This window comes from Nothobranchius furzeri, chromosome 14 (assembly GCF_043380555.1).
Source record: "Nothobranchius furzeri strain GRZ-AD chromosome 14, NfurGRZ-RIMD1, whole genome shotgun sequence".
Classification (NCBI taxonomy): Eukaryota; Metazoa; Chordata; class Actinopteri; order Cyprinodontiformes; family Nothobranchiidae; genus Nothobranchius; species Nothobranchius furzeri.
In genome coordinates, this window is record NC_091754.1 from 47,029,585 (window position 1) to 47,052,226 (window position 22,642).

General features: G+C 44.5%; 2 protein-coding genes across 3 annotated transcripts; both read right to left on the reverse strand.

Moving 5' to 3' along the window:
* Positions 1 to 329: 329 nt before the first annotated feature.
* LOC107380863 (OX-2 membrane glycoprotein) lies at positions 330 to 10,330 on the reverse strand. Its single transcript, XM_054743018.2, has 8 exons — positions 10,198 to 10,330; positions 8,997 to 9,168; positions 8,800 to 8,899; positions 8,306 to 8,620; positions 7,825 to 8,151; positions 5,994 to 6,278; positions 5,694 to 5,798; positions 330 to 563 (listed from the first exon to the last, which is right to left on the reverse strand). The coding sequence occupies exons 3-8, from the start codon at positions 8,858 to 8,860 to the stop codon at positions 559 to 561; spliced, it is 1,098 nt and encodes a 365-aa protein (XP_054598993.1). The 5' UTR covers positions 8,861 to 8,899; positions 8,997 to 9,168; positions 10,198 to 10,330; the 3' UTR covers positions 330 to 558.
* A 3,281-nt stretch (positions 10,331 to 13,611) lies between these two features.
* LOC107380865 (OX-2 membrane glycoprotein) lies at positions 13,612 to 16,928 on the reverse strand. Of its 2 annotated transcripts, none has more exons than XM_015952245.3 (6): positions 16,816 to 16,928; positions 14,984 to 15,322; positions 14,558 to 14,866; positions 14,313 to 14,430; positions 14,163 to 14,219; positions 13,612 to 14,084 (listed from the first exon to the last, which is right to left on the reverse strand). In XM_015952245.3, exons 1-6 carry the CDS (start codon positions 16,868 to 16,870, stop codon positions 13,988 to 13,990), a joined length of 975 nt encoding a protein of 324 aa, XP_015807731.1. In that variant the 5' UTR covers positions 16,871 to 16,928; the 3' UTR covers positions 13,612 to 13,987. The 2 variants fall into 2 exon arrangements, with proteins under 2 accessions (XP_015807731.1, XP_054598991.1); XM_054743016.2 differs by lacking the exon at positions 16,816 to 16,928 and adding an exon at positions 15,980 to 16,072.
* Positions 16,929 to 22,642: the final 5,714 nt, after the last annotated feature.

Here is a 22,642-nt window from a genome sequence, read left to right on the forward strand (position 1 = left end):
CAGGATTGTCTCCGCCCCCCGCATCAGCGTGACTCATTAAACGTCTTCTCTTTAGATTTTTATCACATCAGGATTTAAAATCCTTCATTTACCTAAAAGGTGTTTCAGTGCAACAGCAGCCCCTGGTGGCCGATTCGGTCTCCCAAAGATAAAATATAACGTCTTATTTATTTATGTTTGTTGGTTTCTGCAGCAGGAACACGACCAACCACAGATCTGTTTGCTCTGGTTGCTATGAAAACCACCAGGCTAGGGTTAGGGATCCATTCCAGAAGGACCTTTAAACTCATAAAGTCCGTTTTTCTTCTTCAGGATTTCGTGGGCAACTTCCAGCCTGGCCAGCCGTCCCCGTGCTTCTTCTGTATAGAACTAACAGGCCAGGTCCTAAGTGTCTTCTCTAACGTTAACATCAGCAGTTTTAGTTCTTTTTACATGGCAGAAGCTCAGCCTGCTTCCATGGGACCGTTCCAGGAGGAGCAGAACCAGGAGCTTCCTGTCCGAGCCGAGCTGAAGGGAACCGGGCTCAGAACTGGTCTGGAGCTGAGGTCCAACTCCACATCAGGCTGAACAGAAAACAGGGAGGGAGGAAAAGTTAGCACGACCAAAAACATTCCATGACCTTTTCTTTGGACTTTTGGAAAATGAAGCTTCCCGGTGAGGAAAACGACCCCTGGACTCGTTTAGACCACGACCAAACTGCAGGAGGATTGTGGCGACACCAACAGGTTTGTTTTAAACAACAAGGAACGGGTAAAGGTTTTAACAACAGAAAACAATAACCAACTCATTCCCTAAAGCAGCTGGTTTAATCTGGTTTTCATCCAAAACTCATTTAAGAGTTTCTATAGGAAACGGGCTCACTTCCAGAGGACTGCTAACCTTTAGAGGTAGTGTGTAACTAAACACTGACAGTAGCAGCGCTCCAGCCCACAACCGTAAAGGTCAAAGTGCATGAGGGTGAAGCCAGAGTTCGTTAGTAACCCTCTCACTTCACTGAGAAGGAAGCAGACGAGTTTAACTCAGAGCCACCGTCTGACCAACAGCAGCAGCTGGGAAACCATCTGAAATCCTCAAGAGGAAGGCAGAATTCAGCAAGAACAGAACCGTCTGGAGTCGCTCCACAGAACATGTGACTAACTAATGAAGTCCTGCGTGAAACACCTGAGGCTGCCAGGAGGATCTGTTGTGCATTGACACATCAAAGCTGAACGGAGAGCTTCTGGCTTCTGTGCAGCCACCAGCAGATGTCACCACCACCTCTGCAGGAAGTCTCCCTCCCTTCAGCTACTTGCCCTCTGGACTGAAGGTCGGGGCGTTTCGTGTGATTGGAGCAGGATGTGGTACCGGCCCTCGACATCCGGCTGTGCTGCAGAGCCAGAGCTGCCAGAGAAAATGTTTCTTTAAGCCACTGGTCTGAGTCCTGGTCAGCTTCCTGCCCCCACGGTCTGGCTGCTGGGTAAATCTCCCACAAAGCCACCCAAAGATCACAGAGACTCGGCTACAAATAGAGCAGCAGATTTTACTGGAAGAGCCGACAGACGTTCCCGTTCGTCCTGACCGAGAGTGAAGGACGCCCGGATTTATGGGCCTGTGGTTCCACCTGCCGCAGACACCACAGACCTCTCTCTAAAAACCCTGTAGTCAACACAGAGTCCAACTCCAACCTGCTGATACAGACCTGAGGAATCCTGGCTTCTGTCTACACACCCAGAGAGAAAACATGAACCTGAGTGTAGCTTCAGCTCATCGCTCAGGAGACACGTCCCCAAAAAAACCTGAGTAACTCAACCTTAATCTGGTCAAACACACAAGTTAGAGGTCTGATGAAATGCATCCTGCTTCAGTTTGAGTCTGAATGTAGTCCTGATGAGAGAGAGAGAGAGAGAGAGAGAGAGAGAGAGAGAGAGAGAGAGAGAGAGAGAGAGAGAGATGGAGCAAGAAGAGAGATGGAGCAAGAGAGAGAGAGAGAGAGAGAGAGAGAAAGAGAGAGAGAGAGAGAGATGGAGCAAGAGAGAGAGAGAGAGAGAGAGAGAGAGAGAGAGAGAGAGAGAGAGAGAGATGTGGTCATACATGGAGGAGTCAGATAAATGTGGGTTTAGAAATAACGTCACTACTGATCATACATGAAGCTGTGTGACTACATGGTAAATGGCCTGTATTTGATATAGCGCCTTCTAGAATCCTGGGACCCCCCAAGGCGCTTTACAACACAATCAGTCATTCACCCATTCACACACACATTCACACACTGGTGGGGATGAGCTACAATGTAGCCACAGCTGCCCTGGGGTGCACTGACAGAGGCGAGGCTGCCAAGCACAGGCGCCACTGGTCCCTCCGACCACCACCAGCAGGCAAGGGGGGTTAAGTGTCTTGCCCAAGGACACAACGACAGCGACAAACTGAGCGGGGCTCGAACCTGCAACCTTCCGATTACAGGGCGAGCACTTAACTCCTGTGCCACCGTCGCCCCAGTGCATGAAGCTGTGCGACTACATGACGACCTGAAAAGCAACACTTCCTGCTTCATTCTGGACAAAAAGAACCTAGAAGAACATCTAAAGCTCTGCAGGTCTCACCTGGTAGAGGTCAGAAGTCAGGACCAACAATAGCCTCCACAGGGACATCTCCATGACCCCTGGGACTTCTGGGTAAATATTCTGGAAGGTGAGCATCCCATTCAATCTGGAGTCGGACTAACATCACCATAGCTACAGTCAGGCATGGAGGTGGTAGTGTGATGGTCAGAAGCTGTAACTGAAGGAACCGTGAATTCTGCCCTTTAGCAGAACATCCTGGAGGGGAACATCTGACCTCTTTTATCCCCCAGGACCTGGACCAGAACCAGAAATTCTGCTCTTCTAAAATCATTTAAACTACGACTAAAACAGCTCCTGTTCACCAGACGTTCTGTCAGAACCACGACTCTTTGTCAGTTACTGTAGATAACAACTAGTCTCCTTATATACAACAGCCATTAGAAATGGAACCCAGCCCTGGATCTGTGACCAAGTCTATAACCCAACAGAGACAGAAGACATCACCCGTTTCCCGGACAACCGTCTGCATCCCATCACAGTGGAGGCCTGTTTTCCTGGCACATCCCAGCTGAGCTGACACTGGGAGATACAGAGTCTGTGCTTGTCCTGGAGACAGGGTGTGTGTGTGTGTGTGTGTGTGTGTGTGTGTGTGTGTGTGTGTGTGTGTGTGTGTGTGTGTGTGTGTGTGTGTGTGTGTGTGTGTGTGTGTGTGTGTGATAGGCCCGTCGCCGCTCCCTCTTCCAGGCCCCTAACATCTTACTGAGGGATCAGAACCAGAAAGGGGGCCTTTATTCTGCCCGGTTACTCTGGACAATCAGCAAAGCTCATTCATATTCTGCTCAGGATCATCAGAGCTAGAAAATAAGGAAAGTTTAAGACACAAGGAAAGTCTAGAGTGAACTGCAGCGCTCAGGAGAAGAGACACAACTTTAGCCTGGTGTGTTTGTTATCTGGAATGTTGTTTTAGGAATGTTATGTGACGCGTTCATTAGGAAATTAGGAATAAAGGTCAGGTGTTGATCACTTTTCTCTTGAAAACCAGGAAAATGTGAGTAAGACCTTTAATGGAGGCCACACCTGGTTGATGAATAAAGGCGAGAATAAATCCTGGCCTCGACACATCAGGGTCACTTTTTGTTTTGCTTTCTTCTGTCCCTCATGAGAAGTTTAGCTTTCCTGTTTCTCCTCTGTGAGCAAAAGATTTATGATAAAGGAGAAGTGGTCCGTAAGCGGCACGTCGCTGGTTCCACCCTGGATCAGACCCACGAGGGGAAAGGTGTTAACAGGAACCAGAAAGGTGTTAACAGGAACCAGAAATGAATGGTGTGGGGGGGCTGAAAGATGACTCGTCATCTACTCCCAGACTTTCAGCCTCCTCTGGTTTTAGCAGGAGGACTGACTCACTTAACACTTCCTGACTAAACAGCATCAACATTTAAAAAAGATTTTATTTTTAATCCTGCCATTCCTACTATTTTGTTAAAGGTGCTGACTTCAAGTATAAAAATCAAAGATTTTTCTCTCCAACTCATCAGCAACAGGTCCGTCAGAGGCTAGCTAGTGAACGACAACATGTTCACAACTGTCCTGGTTTCAGGAAAGGAGTCCATCTAGCTGATGGACTCACAGCTGCAGTCTGGGCGGCACACCCACAGAGAAGACCAAAGACGTTCCAAAACCAGAAACATTTAGCCTCCATCACAATGTGGTAGAAAAGCCTGAAAGACAGACCGGTCTATGGTTTAACAAAAACAGATGAATTCCTCTACCGGAACGGTCATTGTTCAGGGTAAAATATTTCCTTCACATCAAACAAATGATAGAATCACGTATGAACAGGTTCTTTAACTCCAGGTGGAAGTTTCTGTCGTTCACCAAAGAAAAAGCCAGAAATGTTGTTTTGTGGAAACGTTATTCTATATTAGTTAAATCTAGGGTAAGAGATGCAGAAATGCTAAGAATAGTTTATGAAATAGTAGGAGGAGTTTAATTTATACTTTAGGCAAGATCCCAGATGAGCCCCCAATAATGTCTTATTCCAGGTTGGTCAAGGAGATTTTATTTCAGTAAAATTCAATTCAGTTTATTTATATAGCGCCAAATCACGACAAGAGTCGTCTAAAGGATCTTCGCACTGTAAACATTCCAATACAGGTCAGTTCATTAATCCAAACGGTAAAAGATTTACTATATAAGGAACCCAGCAGGTTGCATCGAGGACTATAGCTCCACAGAGTGTGGTGTTAGCTAGCACAGAGCAGAATTTAGTGTTTTATTTTTGAGGAAACATTAAATCATAGTAAAACGGCGTAAACATTGATAAAATGCAAAGAAGAATTAGATTAGGAGAATGTCAAAGATCCCGGATAAGCCCCCAAATATATCACAATCCCAAGAAGGTTTAGGAGCTAAAAGTGTAATTTTAAGTTTTGTTTTGTTTCCGGTATTTAGGTAGGTAGAGATTTTTGTTTTCTAGTTAAAGATGTTTTTTTCATCCTCTCATTGAAGGTAGAATGAAACACAAACTAGTTAAACAGCGACCTGCCTCGCTGGTTAAGGGATGTAATACTAGAGTTAATCTGTGGGCTTGAAACTAAACTAGCCTCTCATAGATAACATGTATGTGCTATTGTAACTCTGGGCTTGTTGTGTGAGGCTCAGAAAGTGTTTATGTAACCAGAAGGAATGGGAACGCTCCACCAGTCACAATGACGGGCTGTCAGAGTCGGCCACAACAAAAACAAAGGGCTGCATATCAGCTGGAGCTTCTGCTCGCCTCGGGGCAGGAATCCAGAGAACGGAAATACTGGAGGGTAAATAAACCCAAACGTGTGAACTTAAAAAGCCTGATGTTACTTTCCTAAAGTCAGAATCTCCCAGAACAACTTTAATCTTCTGCAGAGACGTGAAGAAACTCAACGTCTAACTTGTTTAATTCTCCCACGTTTTCATTTGAACGGAGAAGGATGACGGTAAAAATAAGCTCCTGGCTGGACTTGGGGCATGTTTTCATCACACGCTCTAATTAGCTCTGATTCCCAGCTCTGCTTTCTAAAATATCTTTGTGAAATCAGTCAGGAAACAGGCGCCACAACCGTGGGGAGCTTGTGGGGTGTGACAGAAGTAAATGTGGTGAAACAAGGCCAGACGTACCGTCTGCGCAGACGAAGGCCTTGCAGAGACACACACAGAGACACAGGAGGAGGAGCACGACCACGCCGCTCACCAGGATGAGGGTGATCGTGGCTGGATGCACTTCTGCAGAAACACACACACACACATATCCTCTAAAAGACTGTTTCTGCTGCAGACACGCGTGTAAAACACAACATCTGGACTAAACATGTGGAGCAGAAATATGCTCCACAAGGTTTCGGGACCACCGTATGATCTGTGACTCAGACACACAAGCGTTACTGATGGGACTCTGAGATGCTTCTGATCTCCGCTCACCTTTTGGGTTGACAGGAAGTGTGATGGGTTTCTCCAAACCGCCGTGGCGGACCACACACTTCACCGTCTGTTCGCTGAGCAGCTCTGACTGGAGGAGCAGCGTGCTCGTCAGGATGGTGGTGCCGTCGCCCTGGTCGTAGACGGATGAAACGGGCGGGCCGAGCGTTCGGTTGTCCCCGCCGGTGTCCCACGTGATGTCAGCGGCAGGACGGGACCGGGCGGTGCAGTTGGCCTCAGTGACTCCTGAGGAGGAGGTGACTTTGGTCACTTCTGGTTTGGGAAGAACTGAGGGAAGAAAATGTTTTCTTACTCGTTGAGCAGCAGAGATCATGACCTGTCAGCTCGCACGGCTACGCGTGCACGCACGCACGCACACACACACACACACACACACCCAGCCCACATTAATAACCACTTTCCCCTCAGTGACACAACCCCCCCCCCCCCCCCCCCCCCCCCACACACACACACACACACTTACTTCACACTTGAGGAGGGTCACACCCACATAGTTCAGTGGTGGAAAACAGGGAGGGGGGGGGTGTTAGATTAAAACCATGAGTATAATCAGCGATTGCAGGACCTGGGTGTTCATTTTCAGCACTTCCTGTTCCTGACTGCGACGACGGCTCACTTCCTGTCTTATCTGGATGAATCAGAGTTATTTGCTCCAGCAGGGATTTTAGGAACCCGTTGGAGTTAAACATGTGCATGTGTGTGTGTGTCTGCTCTGTCTTCTCGATCCCCAGTGAGTTATGGTGGATGGCTGCTTATACTGAGCCAGGATCCTCTGGAGGTTTCTTCCTGTTAAAAGGGAGTTTTCCTCTCCACTATCGCTACATGCTTGCTTAGTATGAGGATTGCTGTAAAGTCACTGACACTAGTCAGTGACTTGATGCAATTTGCTGGGTTCCTTATACAGGAAATATTATTCCTGATTGGCTTAAGGAACTGACCTGAATTGGAATGTTTATTATGTGAAGTGCCTTGAGACGACTCTTGTCGTGATTTGGCGCTTTATAAATAAACTTGAATTGAATTGTTAAAAGTGAATAAGTTATCTGAACTTTCTGTTGGAGGAAACTTTATTTCACTCATTTATCAGAAACGTTAAAGCGTCTTTTTTCACACATGATGGAATTTATGAGTTTTTTTCTCCAAAATTAGATTTTGTTTTTTTCATTTTATTCTGCAGAAAGGAATAAAAGTTTGGCTGATTTTCAAAATAAAAGCAGTGATTTAATTTAAAATGTCAGATAGATGTCCAAGATTCTCCATCACAGCCCTGATGATGCATCTCCAGGACCAAAAGACGTTGGTCTATCGTAGCTTTAGCTTCATGCTAAACAGGAGCTAATTATAGATCTGTAAACGAGCTGCAGCAGGTAGATCACACGTGACGACATCCTGCAGAGACATAAATGATCTCAGGTAGGTTAGGTTGTTACGATCAGCTGGGGACGTGTCTCCTTTGCCGCTGGAGATGTGTGGGGAGGACCTATGTAGGTCAGAATCTGCAGACGAGGTCACAAACTAAACTTCAGCAGTTGTTTTCCTGCAGGTTCCACTTCGTCCCACATGCAGCTTTCAGCTCTTCCTATTTGTGTTTGTTTGTTTATGAATTTACAAACCGCCGAAGCTCCTCCCACCAGGTTAGCATCAGAGCAATTTAAGTGGCTGCTGAGTGCTGAGTAATGATTAATAACTTTTCTAAGAGACTGAAGAGGGTGAAACTCGTCTGAGAACTAAAACCATAAAGCTGAAGCTTCCTTACTTCTCAGAGGACGATAACGGAGACAGAATCACCCTCCAGGGTAAAGCGGAGGCTCACCATAGACGGAGAGGCAGGTGGAGGCGCTGCGGCTCCCGTCAGGATAGGTGTGGAACTCACAGGTGTAGCAGGCCTCGTCCTCCATGCGGACCTGCCTGATGGTGAGCCTCGTCTCCCCCAGCGTGTGGCTCAAGCTGACCCGACCTTTGAACTGCTCCCAGGTGTCGTGGCTGCGTTTGGTGTAGGAGGCCACCTGGGTGGTGTCGCCCTGCTCCGCTGTCTTCCTCCACAGCACCTGTCGAACCCTCTCTGCGAGGCTGTAGGAGCAGGACAGGGAGACAGGCGTCCCCGCGATGGCCGTCTTGTTGCCCTCTGGATGAACTTTACCTGAGAGAGAAGCTGCGTCGTTATGAGGTCAGCCCGTAACGTGTTTGTTTACCAACAGGAAGCTCCGGGTCAGCTGGTCCAGCTGACCCGGAGCTTCCTGTTGCACGGCTTTAGGAGTAAAAACAACCATCATGGAAGAGCGAGGACCACCCACCGGTGACGCTGAGGCAGGTGGAGCCTTCTTGCTGCCCGGAGGGGAAAACATAAAAGATGCAGCGGTAACAGCCTTCGTGGGCAGACGTTACCGTGGTGATGGTGATGGCACTGCGGTTGGGGGAGGAGGCGCTGAGCGTCACGTTGGGCTCCTGATGGTTGATGCGGTGCGGCTCGTAGGCCAGCAGTAGCTTGGAGTGCTTGTCGAACCAACGCACCTGGCGAACGCTGTCACCTGTTGCTAAGGTGATGTTGCAGCTAAGCATGATGGGATATCCAGCATCTGCAGTCAGACTGGGAGGAGCTATGACCTGACCTGGTCAACGAGATTGAACCGCTTTAGTTCAGCTGCAGCATCAAACCAACGACAAACCTGAAAATAAAACCTAAATAAAAGCTAAAGTCGGTTAATTCTCATGAGATCCGACTGGAGAAAGGTCCCGCGATGGGACTGCAGATTTTTACACTCTCAGACCCGAACCAGGATAAACGTACCTCCTGTTGCTGCTGTTGAGACCCACAGCAGCAGACACAGTGGGAGGCCCGGTCCACCCATGGTACATACACACACACACACACACACACTGAGAAAGAGCTGAAACCACAGAATAAATCTCTGGTTAACCTGATGTCTGACAGCTCACAGCCACAAAAGCTTTAGAAATTAAGTAAAGCAGCAGTGATGCACATACTTCTGTCAACGGGGCGGTGTCTGGACCTGTAGGTGCTGGTCAGAACCTCCGTAGGACCTGTAGGTGCTGGTTAGGATCTCTGTAGGACCTGCTGGTGCAGGTCAGAACTTCAGAAGGACTTGTAGGTGCTGGTCAGAACCTCCATCGCTGCATCGTTCTGACAGAAGGTCTGCTGCAATGCCACATGATGACATCAGCAACGACAACACCAAAAGAACCACGATCTGAGCTTAGTTTGGAAGGGGGCCTACTTATCATCACTGTGGCAACATGAACCCATCAAAGGCTTGTCACCTGGGATCTACTGAAGGTTTTACCCACAGAAGGCTAAACCCACAATTACCCAACAGCCAAAACAAGCTGCAGCCGTGGCGTCTAGACCCGACCAGAGCCGCCATCAGAACCGGAGATGGATTAGAGGCTGGAGGAGGTGAATCATCCCTGGGATCGTTAAAGCATATAACTACAGCATTTAAGCTGGAATGATGGTTTCAGTTTTAACCACCCTGGGTTCTGCAGGATGAGAGGAACCCCCTGAGCTTTTATTGGACTCATTTACCTTTTTACTGGGCCAGAACCCATCTGGTTTCAAACCAGCAGCTTGCTCCTGTTGGGCAGCAATTAAACTCCAAACCCTCCTCAGCATACATCTGGATCAGCTGTCAGGCCTGTCAGAGGTTTAAAGGAACCTTTCTGGAGTAAAGCTGGGCACCGCAACATGAAAACACATCTACAATAGAGCAAGGTGTTGCATCCAGATGTGAGCCACAGCTGGTGCCCCCACCTGAAGGTGAGTTAGCGCAAACCCAATGACCTTTCATACATTTTAATAATAATTCAGCTCATTTTGAGACTTCAGCTCATCACAAGGAGCCCAGATGTATGAACAACTTTACTAAACCATGATGGTTCACTCTTCAACACACACACACACACACACACACACACACACACACACACACACACACACGCACACGCACACGCACACGCACACGCACGCACACGCACACGCACGCACACACACACACACACAAAACAGCTAACACGTTTAAAAACAAGTTTTAAAGCTACAGACAGAAATAATTATCATATTTTAGCTCCATGTGTAAATTAGCTATAGGTCTAGAGAAAACAGAACCCGTTTAAAGAGGATTTTAACAATAAAATTTGTTATTTTTTCATATAATTAAGCAAAACTGACCTTTTAATGGAACGAGTCCGTAAAAACAAGAAAATCCGCGCTGAGCTGCAGGTGAAGTGAGGCGGAGGAGACTTCGGGCCATGCATTTAAATGAGACCTGACTTCCGGTCGTCTCGTGCGCTCATTCCTAAACAGACCCGGCTGCTATAGGAGGTAAGAGAGACATCTGGTGGCCAAGAGTTGTAACTACACCTCAGATTTGACTAACAAAACAACAAAATAACAAATACTAAACAGATCTCTGAAAAATCTTATTTATAACATTAAATATGACACAACGTTTTATCCATAAATGAAAATAGGTTAAAAAGAGAAATTGCATAATGCTGAAAAAGATTTAGACCATTTAAATAAATGAATACTATTTTATTAGAGTCACTGTCAGCAAGGTAAAGAGAAACCTTTCCTGTGTTTTAAAAAAGAACCAAAAATGGAATTAAAACACAAACATGTGCTTTATCATGCAGCTGCAGTCACGTCTGTTTATCTGATTAACTTCATGTGAAATTGTGGTTTTGGTTTGTCACACGTCAGTCAGCTGATTTTGATTCTGAATAGAAAACATCTTTATTTTAGATTAAATGAAATAAATGGACATGATAACGGGGGGGGGGGGAAAGATTCTCTTGTTGAACTCTGAATCTCTAAAGAGACAAAAGTTTAACTAAATGTTCCAGAATTATTGTTAATGATATTTTATTAGGGTATGGGGGCCAACAGGAATGTAAAATAAAAATAAACGCTTCATTCTGGCAGTGTTAGTTTGTGGGTTTCCAGCTTTACATCAAAACTACAAAGGGGGAAGCAACAAAATCACAAAAAGCCTTGAATTAGACAGTTTTCAGCCGCATTCTTCACCTGTTTGGCCTGGAAACTGCAGCTAAATTGTTTGGATGTTTGAAGCACAAACTCCTTAATGGTTGTAATTCTTTTATTCGTTTGTTTTTAATAAATCCTGTAAGTTTTAAAGCAGAGATCATCAAACTGAAAAACCATCAGAAACACAAATGTACTCAGCCCAAAGAAACAAGGGGAGACTGGTGCCTGAAACATCAATGGGATTTATTTTGTTAAAAGCTACTGAGATCTCAGTAGTAATACACACAGCTACGTTTACATGTGCTTAGGCTTCGAGTGATGGTGGTGTTCCTCAGACGTTGGTTGGGTCCTAAAACCAGACAAAAACAAAATGAGTGGCTGTCAGGTGTCCACTCAAGAAAAAACAGGATAACAAGACTGTCGTGTAATCTGTGCGAAAACCAGGATGTTGGATTGAGTGTCTACAGGTGTAAGTTATAATGAATGACCTCATGTCACAATAAAAGGACGGGTAAGGCTCCACCCACTGTGGAAAGGACTGTCTGTCACAAGCGGAAGCAGATGAGCGGCGGAGGTGCAGTGGTGGAGTCCCCCGTCATGAAAGAAGACTGTATGATTCTCTCATTTATTACCACTCAAATTCTAGTACAAGGGCGCAGCCCGAAAGCGACTCTGCTAACAGGTTATGGGCCCAGATGAGCGGCGGAAGGAATCTGCAACCAGAGAAGGAAGGGTGGCGTACCTGAATCAGCGAGTCACCAGCAGGTGTGAGGAGTTTGACACAGATTGAGTGAGTGTCTTTACGCACCATGAGAAGACAATTATGAGCAGGTCACTGTTACAGTAATGGTAGTAAACACTACTTAGACAAAATGCCAGAAATTTACACTGTTAGGACTTATGGAAAGTGGAAACACTTTCATAGGAAATAATGTCATCAGTATCCTCTTACAAATGTCATATTTCCCACTTTTTGGGACAATAAAACATTTCTGGTTCTCAATGAGATGTTTTTACTTCAAATGTAAAAACATCTAATTGAGAATCAGAAATGTTTTATTGTCCCAAAAGCTGGGAAATTTGTTTGCTGCAGCAGAAGTGTAACAAGTAAATTGGAATCAGATTGATGTATGTACAAATTTACTTGAAATACACATTTACATGATTAAATATGTATAATAGGTATGTGTGTTGAAATTAGTTTTTACAGTTATTGCACATTAAACAATGTACATGTTATTAAACAAATATCCCGGTTTGTGGGACAACCAAGGATTTCTGATTCTGATTGTCTTGTTTACAGAAATGTAATGTACAGCTTACCTCTGCACCCAGCTGCTGCTGTTCTCCCTGTCCAAACGTCCTCCGTTTCTTTGTTGGCTGCTGCACTGATGTGCTGCATTCCTCAGAGAATGAATGGAGTCCCCAATGAGACACAAGTTCCACATCCACCTTCTGTGGATCCCAGCCGTTTTGAATAACAAACACAGAAAGCAAAATAATGCATTAGCGTGATTGCATCCAGCTAGCCACTGCTTCCTGGTGTACCAATTTTGGGAGAAGCCTCGTGTGTACAGTTTACCTCTCTCCTTGTCCTGCTGGCTTATCTTTACGTCGGGCTGATCTGGTCCAAGCTCTTTGACATAAAGTTTTTCCACTATTAACTCACCATAGTTCTCCTCTCGAACGGATACTGGAGAAGAGACCGAACTGAATTCAGTGGCTGCTGAGATCCGGTATCCTGGTTGTAGGCGCACAGGCGTCCATGTCTACGTCTGCGTCATGACCATGGTCATGACCATCACGAGTCACGACCAAAAACGTGCTGGAGTCGAGACTCTCCGAGTTCTACCGAACACCAACGAAAGCCTTGGCGGTAGCTCTATCGCCCATCATGCTTCTGAAACTTTCTGAAACAACGTCGACGCTGACTGGATACATTCCCATTCCTACCCTTTGATTTTCTTGTCAGCAATTGGACAGCTGGTCTCGTCCTGTTTGGGCGATTGAAAAACAGCACACAGCCTCCACCGCTCGGCAGAGACCAATATAGATATATATACATATATGATTTATTTTTGTTACAAAACACACAATTAACTTAGAATATGTGATTGTTGTTAATTTTATTTATTTATTTTTTTTAATAAAAATTAAAAACACTGGGCAAAACTGGGAGGGCGGCCCCCTATCGCCCTCTACTGGCCAGCCGCCACTGTCCAAGGTGACCAAACACAACAGCACATTATTGTTTAGGCTCAAACTTAAACATTTCACTCACTTCTATTGTCCATAACGCACGGGAAACATGTTCATGATGAGCAAACGGCTCCACTTCTCTGTAGCACCAGAGACATGTGCGTACTGCTGACTCGAGTGGAGATATTTAAGGGTTCAGTTTATATAGTGTTTGCCCACCAGAGGGCGCAAAAACTAGGCTTTCTTGCACCACCTTTTATTCATCCATCCATCCATAACCCTAACCCTAACCCTAACCCTAACCCATTTAAAACAGCATGGGAGCTGCACAAAGCGCCTTCCAGACAATAACAATAAAATTATAAGTAAAGAAAATAAAACAATGAAAGTCAGAAACACAATCAAAAAATTATTTAATAAATTAGATTAAATCAACTATAAGAATAGAAAGAGCAATAAAATCTAGCACAGCTATAACAGTAAAATAACAGCATAAGACTGTAAAACTCACTGCCATCCAAATGCCAAAACATAAAAGTGAGTTCAGTCTAGACTTGAAGACCGAGACTGTTGAAGACTCGCGTACGGTGAGAGGGATCGCTCTGCAGCGTTACCCAGGTGAACCTGAGCTGATGGAGATGTATCCATCAGCTCAGGCAGTCTGAACCACCTGTAGACGGTTCAGGGAGGAAGTCCATAATCCAGTCCACACAACAGCTGCAGCTCAGACATCTGATGATGTTCTGGTGTTTCTTCAGGAAGAACCAACATCTTAAAAGAGTTGTTTGGAGACGCTGCTTTCTGGCCTCGTCTTGGCTGGTGTCCTCTGTTTGATTTCATTCACATGATGGATCAGCGGTGTTGTGACTCTGTAAACAGAAGCATCAGAAACTGGTTTCATTCCTTCTCTGGGAAACATTTATTATTATTGTAAAAAAGGTTCCTACTGCTGTGAGTCTCTGGTTGTCTGTCGTGGTGTTTTGGTTCTCTCAGGGTTCCTGGAACTAAATAAAGGTTTAGATGTTCTTAAAGACTTTCAGAGGGCACTGATGTGTAATCAGATAAAACAGGTCAGTTACAGGAAAGGTGAAAATCACCTGTGTTTTAGTTTGTGCTGCAAGTAGCCGATCACTGCAAGCATACAGAAGAGAGCAATCATCCACAACACAGCGGTCCAGGTGAGGAAGGAACGAAGTGACTCAGGATTCAGAAAACCTGCAGGAAACGGACGATAAACCACAAATGAATCCACGAGGTCTCCGTTTAAAACCAGATCCAGACTTTTAAACAAAGTTGTTAAAACATCAGAATCACAAAGCTGAGAGTTTAGAGAACTTCTCACCATCATCAGACGTCCGTTTCTCCTCATAAATCCTCTGGAACACTTGAATCTGAGCACCAGAGGCCACGCCCGCTACACATCCAACCTGTGTGCTGTTGCCATGGAGACCTGACAGCACAGCCGTGGTGGTGACGGTGACGGTGTTGTTGTTGTTGTGGACTCTGGTGGTGTTGTGTTGTGAGAAGCTGAGGTGTTGTTGTGTAACAATCAGCGTTACAGTGGGAGCAGGCCGACCTGTGGCTGAACACGACACCTCTGACTCTTCAGGAGACCAAGGTTCTCTGATGTGAAGGACTGGTCCATGCAGCTCTACACACACACACACACACACACACACACACACACACACACACACACACACACACACACACAATTACTAACAGGAAGTGCAGATCAAAGGTCAGCAGGTGTGTGATGGACCCTCACCATAGAGTTTGAGGCAGGTGGTGCCGATCAGCGCTCCTTTACCGTAGGTGTTGAACACACAGCGATAGCAGCCTTCATCCTCACCCGTCGCCTCCCTGATCACCACAGAGCAGTTCTGCAACTCTTCGTACTGAAAATCCATGTTGTCCTTCAGCTCAGGTCTCACTCGGGCACCAAAGCGTCTGGTGTACGTGGCCAGGTCCTTCTCTCCATCAGGGAGGATCTTCTGCCAGGTGATCTGGAGGACGTCGTCATGTTCAGTCAGCTGACAGGTTAGAGAGGCGGGGCCTCCTGCTGCTGCCATCACGGCCTGCTCTGTTTGGATCGTGACTGATGCACCTGTAAGGAGACCAGGTGACTTGGACCGTTACAAAGACCTGAAAACAAGGACCTGCTGCAGATGCACCGAGGATGGAGAGCAAGTCTCAGGTGAGATGAGGAGTTAGTTACAGCTTAACTAGTTACACTAGAAACTAAATAACTGGAGCATATCTTCTGAGAGCAAATTATCAGAGGTGGAAAGATTACTAAAATGTCCTACTTAATTATGAGTACCAATACTTTGATAATTTTTTACTCAAGTGCAAGTAAAAGTACTTGCCTAAATTTTTACTCAAGTAAAAGTAAAAAGTATCTTAAAAAATGTACTCAAAGTAAAAGTTACCTAGTTACATTTTTGTCAGCATAAAAATGGCTACATCAGTACAAAATCACAACACCAGTTCACAACACGCGCGCGCACACACACACACACACAAACACACACACACACACACACACACACACACACACACACACACACACACACACACACACACACACACACGTCATGATACTGAACTGCTTTAGTAATACTTTAATCTCTTGTTCTGGAGTAAAATAAAGAAACAAGCTAAATATCTCATATCTGTGGCATCAAGAAGCATCTTCTGAGTTCAAACACAGGGATGGAGCACAATGTTTACACCTGAACAGTATCAGGATGGTTTAACTCACAGAGGCCTGCAGGTCTTCTGTTTTATGAGCAGAGCGCTGATAATCCGCTTGTTATGAGCGCTAAACGTTATTTTGCCGCTGCCGTGCGGAGCGGTAGAGAGACACATTTCAAACACGGAACCGAATCCGGCTACCGAACCGAGTGGAATTGTGATGACGTCACACCGGTGCGCACAGGTGCGGGTTCCAACCCACAGGAGAGGAGGGAGAGAGGAGGTGAACAGCGAGTGGATCACAGGGACTGAACTGATGTTTTGGAGCTGAAGTGTACACCCACACCCCCACGGTTTAGACCGGCGCTCATACAGGTGTCTCTTTCTGTTCCGACGCTGCCACACACAATATTTTTTATTTATTAAGCCTATAATTTGTTTTTACTCAGTAATGGATATGATTTAAAATGTAGCAAATTACAATTCTTTTTTAAAAACTTACTCGCGTAAAACCGCTTTTAAAAACGACTTAAAAAGTATAAATATACAAAAAAGCCACTCAATTAGAAGTGAGTAAATGTAGTTCGTTACTTTCCACCTCTGCAAATTATAAATATTAAAATATTAGACTTTTAAGAACATTTATCAAAACTAAACACTCTTTTCTGCGTTTAAACATTTCTGATCCCTATTTCTGGTCATTATTAAAATAATCTTTATTAACATTTGTAAATCTGACCTTCATGCTGTCACAATGTCACTGTTCTGCACCATATCTGTTCCTGACTACCTCACCTGTAGTACAATAGTGCAGTAACAAGGTTACAAACCTGAGCAGACTGAGATATTCGAAACCCTAAAAATAAAACTATATCAACTTTAAAATGTGTTTTCTTATCTTACCTTTAGGAATAAGTTCCAACAGAACATAGAGACACGTGACAGAAGCGCCAAACATTGTTGCGCCACTGAATTCAAATTCAAACCAGGTGAAGGAGGAAGGGGAGGAGCGTTGGTGCGTCAGAACCGACCACCTCAGAATAAAAATACAAATAAAGAAGATAATAGCTAACCATACTTGTGACGAGATGCGTTTGAACATCGAACAATAACAAGGTTAATTACATTTAAATAAAAAAAACCTGAAAACTACTTTCACTTTCATTCTCCACGTTTATGAGCTTAAACTGTCACGTGTTCTTTAGGACTCTTAGTCCAGTTTACAGAAGTAGAAAAACATCGTACAGGTGAGATAAATGAAATGAGCACGTGACAGGCTAAAGCACAAGGGAATAATAATTAACTGTGTGAAAACGAAGTATAAATTACGTTAACTCCTAATCTAAAAAAGAAAAAGACGGTTATGTTATATGGTAGATGAGCCCCCCAAGGCGCTTTTCTTTGCGTTCATGCTACAACCAGAGCACAGCTGAAGGGAAAAACTCAGATTCTTATTTAAAGTAACAATAAATACTTGATGGAAACACTTTTGCTACCAGAGCTGACCCAAACGACAAAACAAACACATCTGATCACAGAAAATCTGTTTAGTTTGATCTGGAGGCAAAAAGTCTGGATTTTAGGTTGTGGATCGTGAAAATATCTTTAGATTCAACACGATCATATAAGTGGGTAAATAGCGACACCTGGTGGCCATGCTGAGAAACTGCAGAAATGACTTTAAGTCTTTTACAGAAAATTTAAAGTAACTAAACAAAAAAAATTGACTCAAATGCTAAATGGTTCATTTATATTTCTGACAGCCTGAATAAACTTTGAAGAAAATCTCTGATTTCCTTACAAGCAGCAGGAAGCTAGGACTAAAGGCAGAAAGAGGATTTGCTGTGACCACCGCTGAAGGGCACAGCTCAAGTAGAAATAATGACATCACACATATTTATTATTAAACCACTTCAGTTTTAGTTTGATTAATCTAAAAGCACAGATTAAGTGTAGTTCTTCACAAATGGAGCCAGTCTCTGAAATGTTCAGTGCAGACTCCCAGAGCCAGAAAGTGACACAAAGCGGGGATAACGAGAGAAAACAACGTGAAAGTCAGAAAAGACAGACAGCAACGGTCTCATCTCGTCATTCTGAAGTAAGAACGTGCAGAGTAGTGTGTGTTGAGGGGGCTCAGCAGGTTGTGCATGTGTGTGTATGTCAGTGTTTACAGCATTCTGAGGGATGAAGATATGGTTACAGAACCAAGTAATTCTGGTCTTGATGCTCCAGAACCTCCTGCAGGTCCTCACCACCTATTCTCAGTAGAAACCCGACTGAAGAGCCCATCAACAGGTGACAGCTGGGGTGAGACTTAGGAGGAGTTCATGTACCAAAAGGTGGGACTGAACTGTATTGAAGATGATGATGAACATGGGTGTTTGCGGCTGAATAAAAAAAACAGTGCCAGCATACTCTGGATGACCCCTGGCCTCTGACACAGCTAATGCAACATAATGCAGCTCAGCATCGCCTCAGCGGGTGAATAAAGTATCAGTGTTAATAAAGTTTGCATTTAAAACATTAAGGTCAGCTTTAGCAGCCTTATTAATCCAGCAGGCTGGTTGGTGCCTCCGTTCAGTCTTTCTGTTGCTGCTGGCGTTGTCTGGCTGTCTTCTCCTTTCCTGTCAGTTTGCTGACCTTGTCATGTTCCCGAGCCAAGGTATTTGAGGCAATTTCCCACAGGTGAGGAGCGGAGGGGGCAGCAGGTGTGCCGAATCTCCAATCAGGATGTCTGGTTGTTACGTCCATTGACCTGTAGGGGCTCTCTTGGAGTAGAGAGCTTCCTGTTTGGTGTTTGTTTGCGGGTCTGCTGCCACACCCGGGTGCCCAGCTGGGATCATTTGCTCCTCATCAATGGACCTGCATACAAGCTCCAGCCAGCCAGCCAGCACTGCAGCCCCTAACTCCTGGGCACAGGCTGTTTTGGTGATTGTGAAGGTGTTAAAACCTGTGTAGCATAAGCTACTGTGATACCAGTAGTATTTAGTGGATACTGGTTGTGCTAGATGTTCATTCTTTTATTAGTTGGGAAGTATTTGGTAGGGGTTCTCTGCCTTTTTCTTTGATGCACCGTTTTCTCCTGTTTTGTGGACAGCCAGTGTAGCCCAGGCATTGTATTTGTTTCTTTTCATTAGAGAAGGGTTGCATGTTTTTTTGTTTTAGCAAAAGGGGTGGGGTTTTTGTTGTTGTTTTGGCCTGGAGACCCTGACGTTGAACTACTTCCCTCTTTTTGTTATAGTGTTAAGAAGTTCCTGGTTGTTTTTCTTTTATTTGTATATTAAATGCCTTCTTTCAGTTTGTTTGTTTTTTTGTGTTACACCCTAACCTCCTGGACCGCTAATTTCTCAAGGGTTGTAACATAAGTGGGGGCTCGTCCGGGATTATTCTTTTTTTTGAACATGGCGCAGTTTGATTTGTTGGCGTTTGTGAGTAATTCCACTCTAGAACAGTTTAATGTGTGTAGAAAGGATGATTTGTGTTTAATTGCATCCCATTTTGGTATCACAGTGACAAAGAGTATGCTGAAACGTGATTTGAAGTTGCTTGTGTTTAACGGCCTGGTTGAAAATGGTGTATTCCCTCAGGGGGAGGACAAGGCGGATGGCTCGTCTGTACCTGAACTTGCAGAATCTCTGGACGAGCTGGCTGAGGAAGGAGCCAGGACCCCTACGGCTGGGCCAGTGGACGAAAAGTCCCCAGCCTCTCTTCCACGTTTTGTGCCGTTCTCCCCAGAGACAGCACCTTTTAATGTTAGTGCACGCTTAAAGGTACGTCTTGTACGGTGTCACGAACTCCTCCAGCTGATTGCATTCCAATCATTCCTGCCACCAACGTGGCGGCTGACGTCATCACGCTGACACTACTTAAGGAGGTGCCGGCGTTTCATTCATTGCTCAGTCATCGTTCTCACCAGACTTTGTATCGAGTCTCCAGGCTTACCAGCCCTCAAAACCTTCTAATCACACCTTCAGGAGATAACCACGCCGGTTATCTCCATCACTCCGCGTCTGGGCAACAGAAACTCTCAGTCACGCTTCAGATCTGCCAACGAACCTGACATACAGCTAGAGCTTGAAGCAAGAGAGAAGGAACGCAGAGATGAACTAAATTTCCAATTGAAGTGTCTGCAAATAGAGGCTGAAACCACAATTAAAATATGTGAGATGGAGTTGCAGTCTAAGAAACTGTCCCCTGAACTGCCTTCTTCTTCTCCTGACAAGGATGAAGAGGACGAGGGTAGGGTGTCTGTTAACCCGTCCACTACTCCAGCCCCTTCCTCGTTTGATGTAGGAAAGAACATTGTTTTGGTTCCTCCTTTTCGAGAGACTGAAGTGGAGGCATACTTCTATGCCTTTGAGCGCATTGCTGTAGCTCTGCATTGGCCCAAGGAAGTTTGGTCTCTTTTGCTGCAGTGTAAATTGGCGGGTAAAGCCCAGGAGGTATGTGCAGCGCTGTCCATGCAGGACAGTCTTGTGTATGACAAAGTGAAAAATGCCATCCTAAGGGCATATGAGTTTGTGCCTGAGGCCTATCGGCAGCGTTTTAGAACCCAAAGGAGGACAGCCACCCAAACTTTTGTGGAGTTTGCCCGAGAAAAATAAATGCTTTTTGACAGATGGTGCCAGGCAAGCAAAGCTACAGACTTTAACTCACTACGCGAGTTGATGTTGCTGGAGGAGTTCAAGAACTGTGTTCCCGAGCGAATGGCATTATACTTAAATGAACAAAAAGTGAACGTCCTCCAAGAGGCAGCTGTCCTAGCGGACGAGTTCGCTTTAACACACAAGAACATTTTTGTGAGCAAGTCTGATTCTTCTCCTTGTGATCAGATTCAGAAAGAGTTCAAACCCCCATACCACCCAGCCAAAGGTTCCCAGAGTTCTAACTCAGAAAGACAATGTTTTTTTTGTCACAAAGTGGGACATATAGTTTCTGAGTGCTGGGCCCTTAAACGTAAACAGGTGCCTCAAGGACCAAAGCCAACTAAAGGTGTTAACCTGATCAAAACGCTTGGGCCCTCACCACTGCCAACTGCTCTGGAAGAACCTGATGTATGTTTTAAACCTTTCATCTTTGATGGTTTTGTCTCTTTGACAGGTCAGCAGGAAGATCAGAAATCAGTAAAGATTCTGAGGGACACTGGTGGTTCCCAGTCATTTATTCTGTCTGATTGTCTGCCCTTCAGTAGTAATTCATCCTGTAAAGCCAGTACAATAGTACAAGGGATTGGGATGGACTATGTACCGGTACCATTACATCAGGTCTTTATAAAGTCAAAGTTGGCTTCAGGTGTCTTTGATGTCTCTGTAAGACCGTCATTTCCTGTCGCAGAAAACCGTAATAGCTTTTTGGATCTCTGAAATTTTTCACATTAATTTGTGGATGACTGACGGGGTAACTTTGTGTCACATTTACATAAGGATAGAGACTTGTAAAATCAACGTAGTAGATCTTTTCATGGCTCTGAGACGAATACCTGAGATGCACGGGGCATGTCCTCCCTCCGAACAGTGCTTCATCCTTCCATAAGCAAGTTCTCTTAAAGTGGACCCTTATTGATAAACATAACTTTTCACCACATAAATACCTTATCTGGAACAATAGAGATCTCTTAATTAAAAACAGATCACTTTTCCTTGAGACTTGGGTGCAGAATGGGATCCTGCTGGTGGCACATATACTTAACAAGGATGGACAGCTGCTCAGCTACAATGATTTCTGCTCAAGTTATAGCTTTCCTGACAGTCCCCAGGAATTCTCAATGATGGTGAATGCTATACCCTCAGGAACTCTAATGCTGTTTAAAAATTGTGATAATTTACCACCTACTCAATTGACACTACCAGGTCCAACTGAATCAGCAGTGGGGAAAGTTTGCTTTTTACAAGGACGTGGTAACAGCAATAAACAAATATGCATTCTGTTTCAAAAAGGTATTGTTTCGCACCCATATGTCACATCATACTGGAATCGCCATGTTCCGGATATCAACTGCAAGGCAGTATGAATGATTCCCCACAAACATGTGTTAGTAAATAAAGTAAAAGGAGTGTCATTTAAAATCCTTCATAAAATTTACCCTGCAAAACACTACATGGTGAAGTTTAAAGGAGATGTTAATGTTAACTGCAGATTTTGTTGAGGTCATCCAGAAACTGTTAGTCATATGTTTTGGCACTGCTCTTTCACACAAAGGTTTTGGAAGGAGTTCAGCAGGTTTATTATTCAGCATATTTTTAAGGATTTCTCTTTAAGATGGCAAAATGTGTTATTTTGTTTTTTTAGTCCCCCCAAAAAGTATGATGTCTTTTTTTTTTGTAATAAACTTGTTACTTCTCTTGGCTAAATTCCATATTCATAAATGTAAATTTGCTAAAAAGATGCCATATTTTCTGTATTTTCTTAAAGACGTAGAACTATATATTAATCTAATTTCTCAATCTGTTAACAAAAAGGCTCTCAAAACAATTGATACTTGTAGATTTTTACATATATTTGCATAATTAATCCCCCTGGCTGAATGTTCTGTTAAATGTACTCTTCTGTATGTATACTTCTTGTGTTCTCTTGATGTATACTTGCACTTTGTTAAATAAAGTAAAAAAAAGAAGGGTAAGCCCCATTTTGTTTGCAAGATTTTGAAGATTTGAAGAAGTTTCTTTCAACTTGTAAGATCCTCACAAGCATGGACGTAATTTTGGGGGGGGGACAGGGGGGACGTGTCCCC

Coding starts and splice junctions, on each gene's coding strand:
- LOC107380863 (XM_054743018.2), bottom strand. CDS start 8,860: ATGGGTGGACCGGGCCTCCCACTGTGTCTGCTGCTGTGGGTCTCAACA. Junction 8,621..8,799: donor CTCAACAGCAGCAACAGGAG/GTACGTTTATCC, acceptor CTCGTTGACCAG/GTCAGGTCATAGCTCCTCCC. Junction 5,799..5,993: donor ACTTCCTGTCAACCCAAAAG/GTGAGCGGAGAT, acceptor GTGTTTCTGCAG/AAGTGCATCCAGCCACGATC.
- LOC107380865 (XM_015952245.3), bottom strand. CDS start 16,870: ATGTTTGGCGCTTCTGTCACGTGTCTCTATGTTCTGTTGGAACTTATT. Junction 14,431..14,557: donor GAAACGGACGTCTGATGATG/GTGAGAAGTTCT, acceptor CGTTTCCTGCAG/GTTTTCTGAATCCTGAGTCA. Junction 14,085..14,162: donor ACAACCAGAGACTCACAGCA/GTAGGAACCTTT, acceptor TTCTGTTTACAG/AGTCACAACACCGCTGATCC.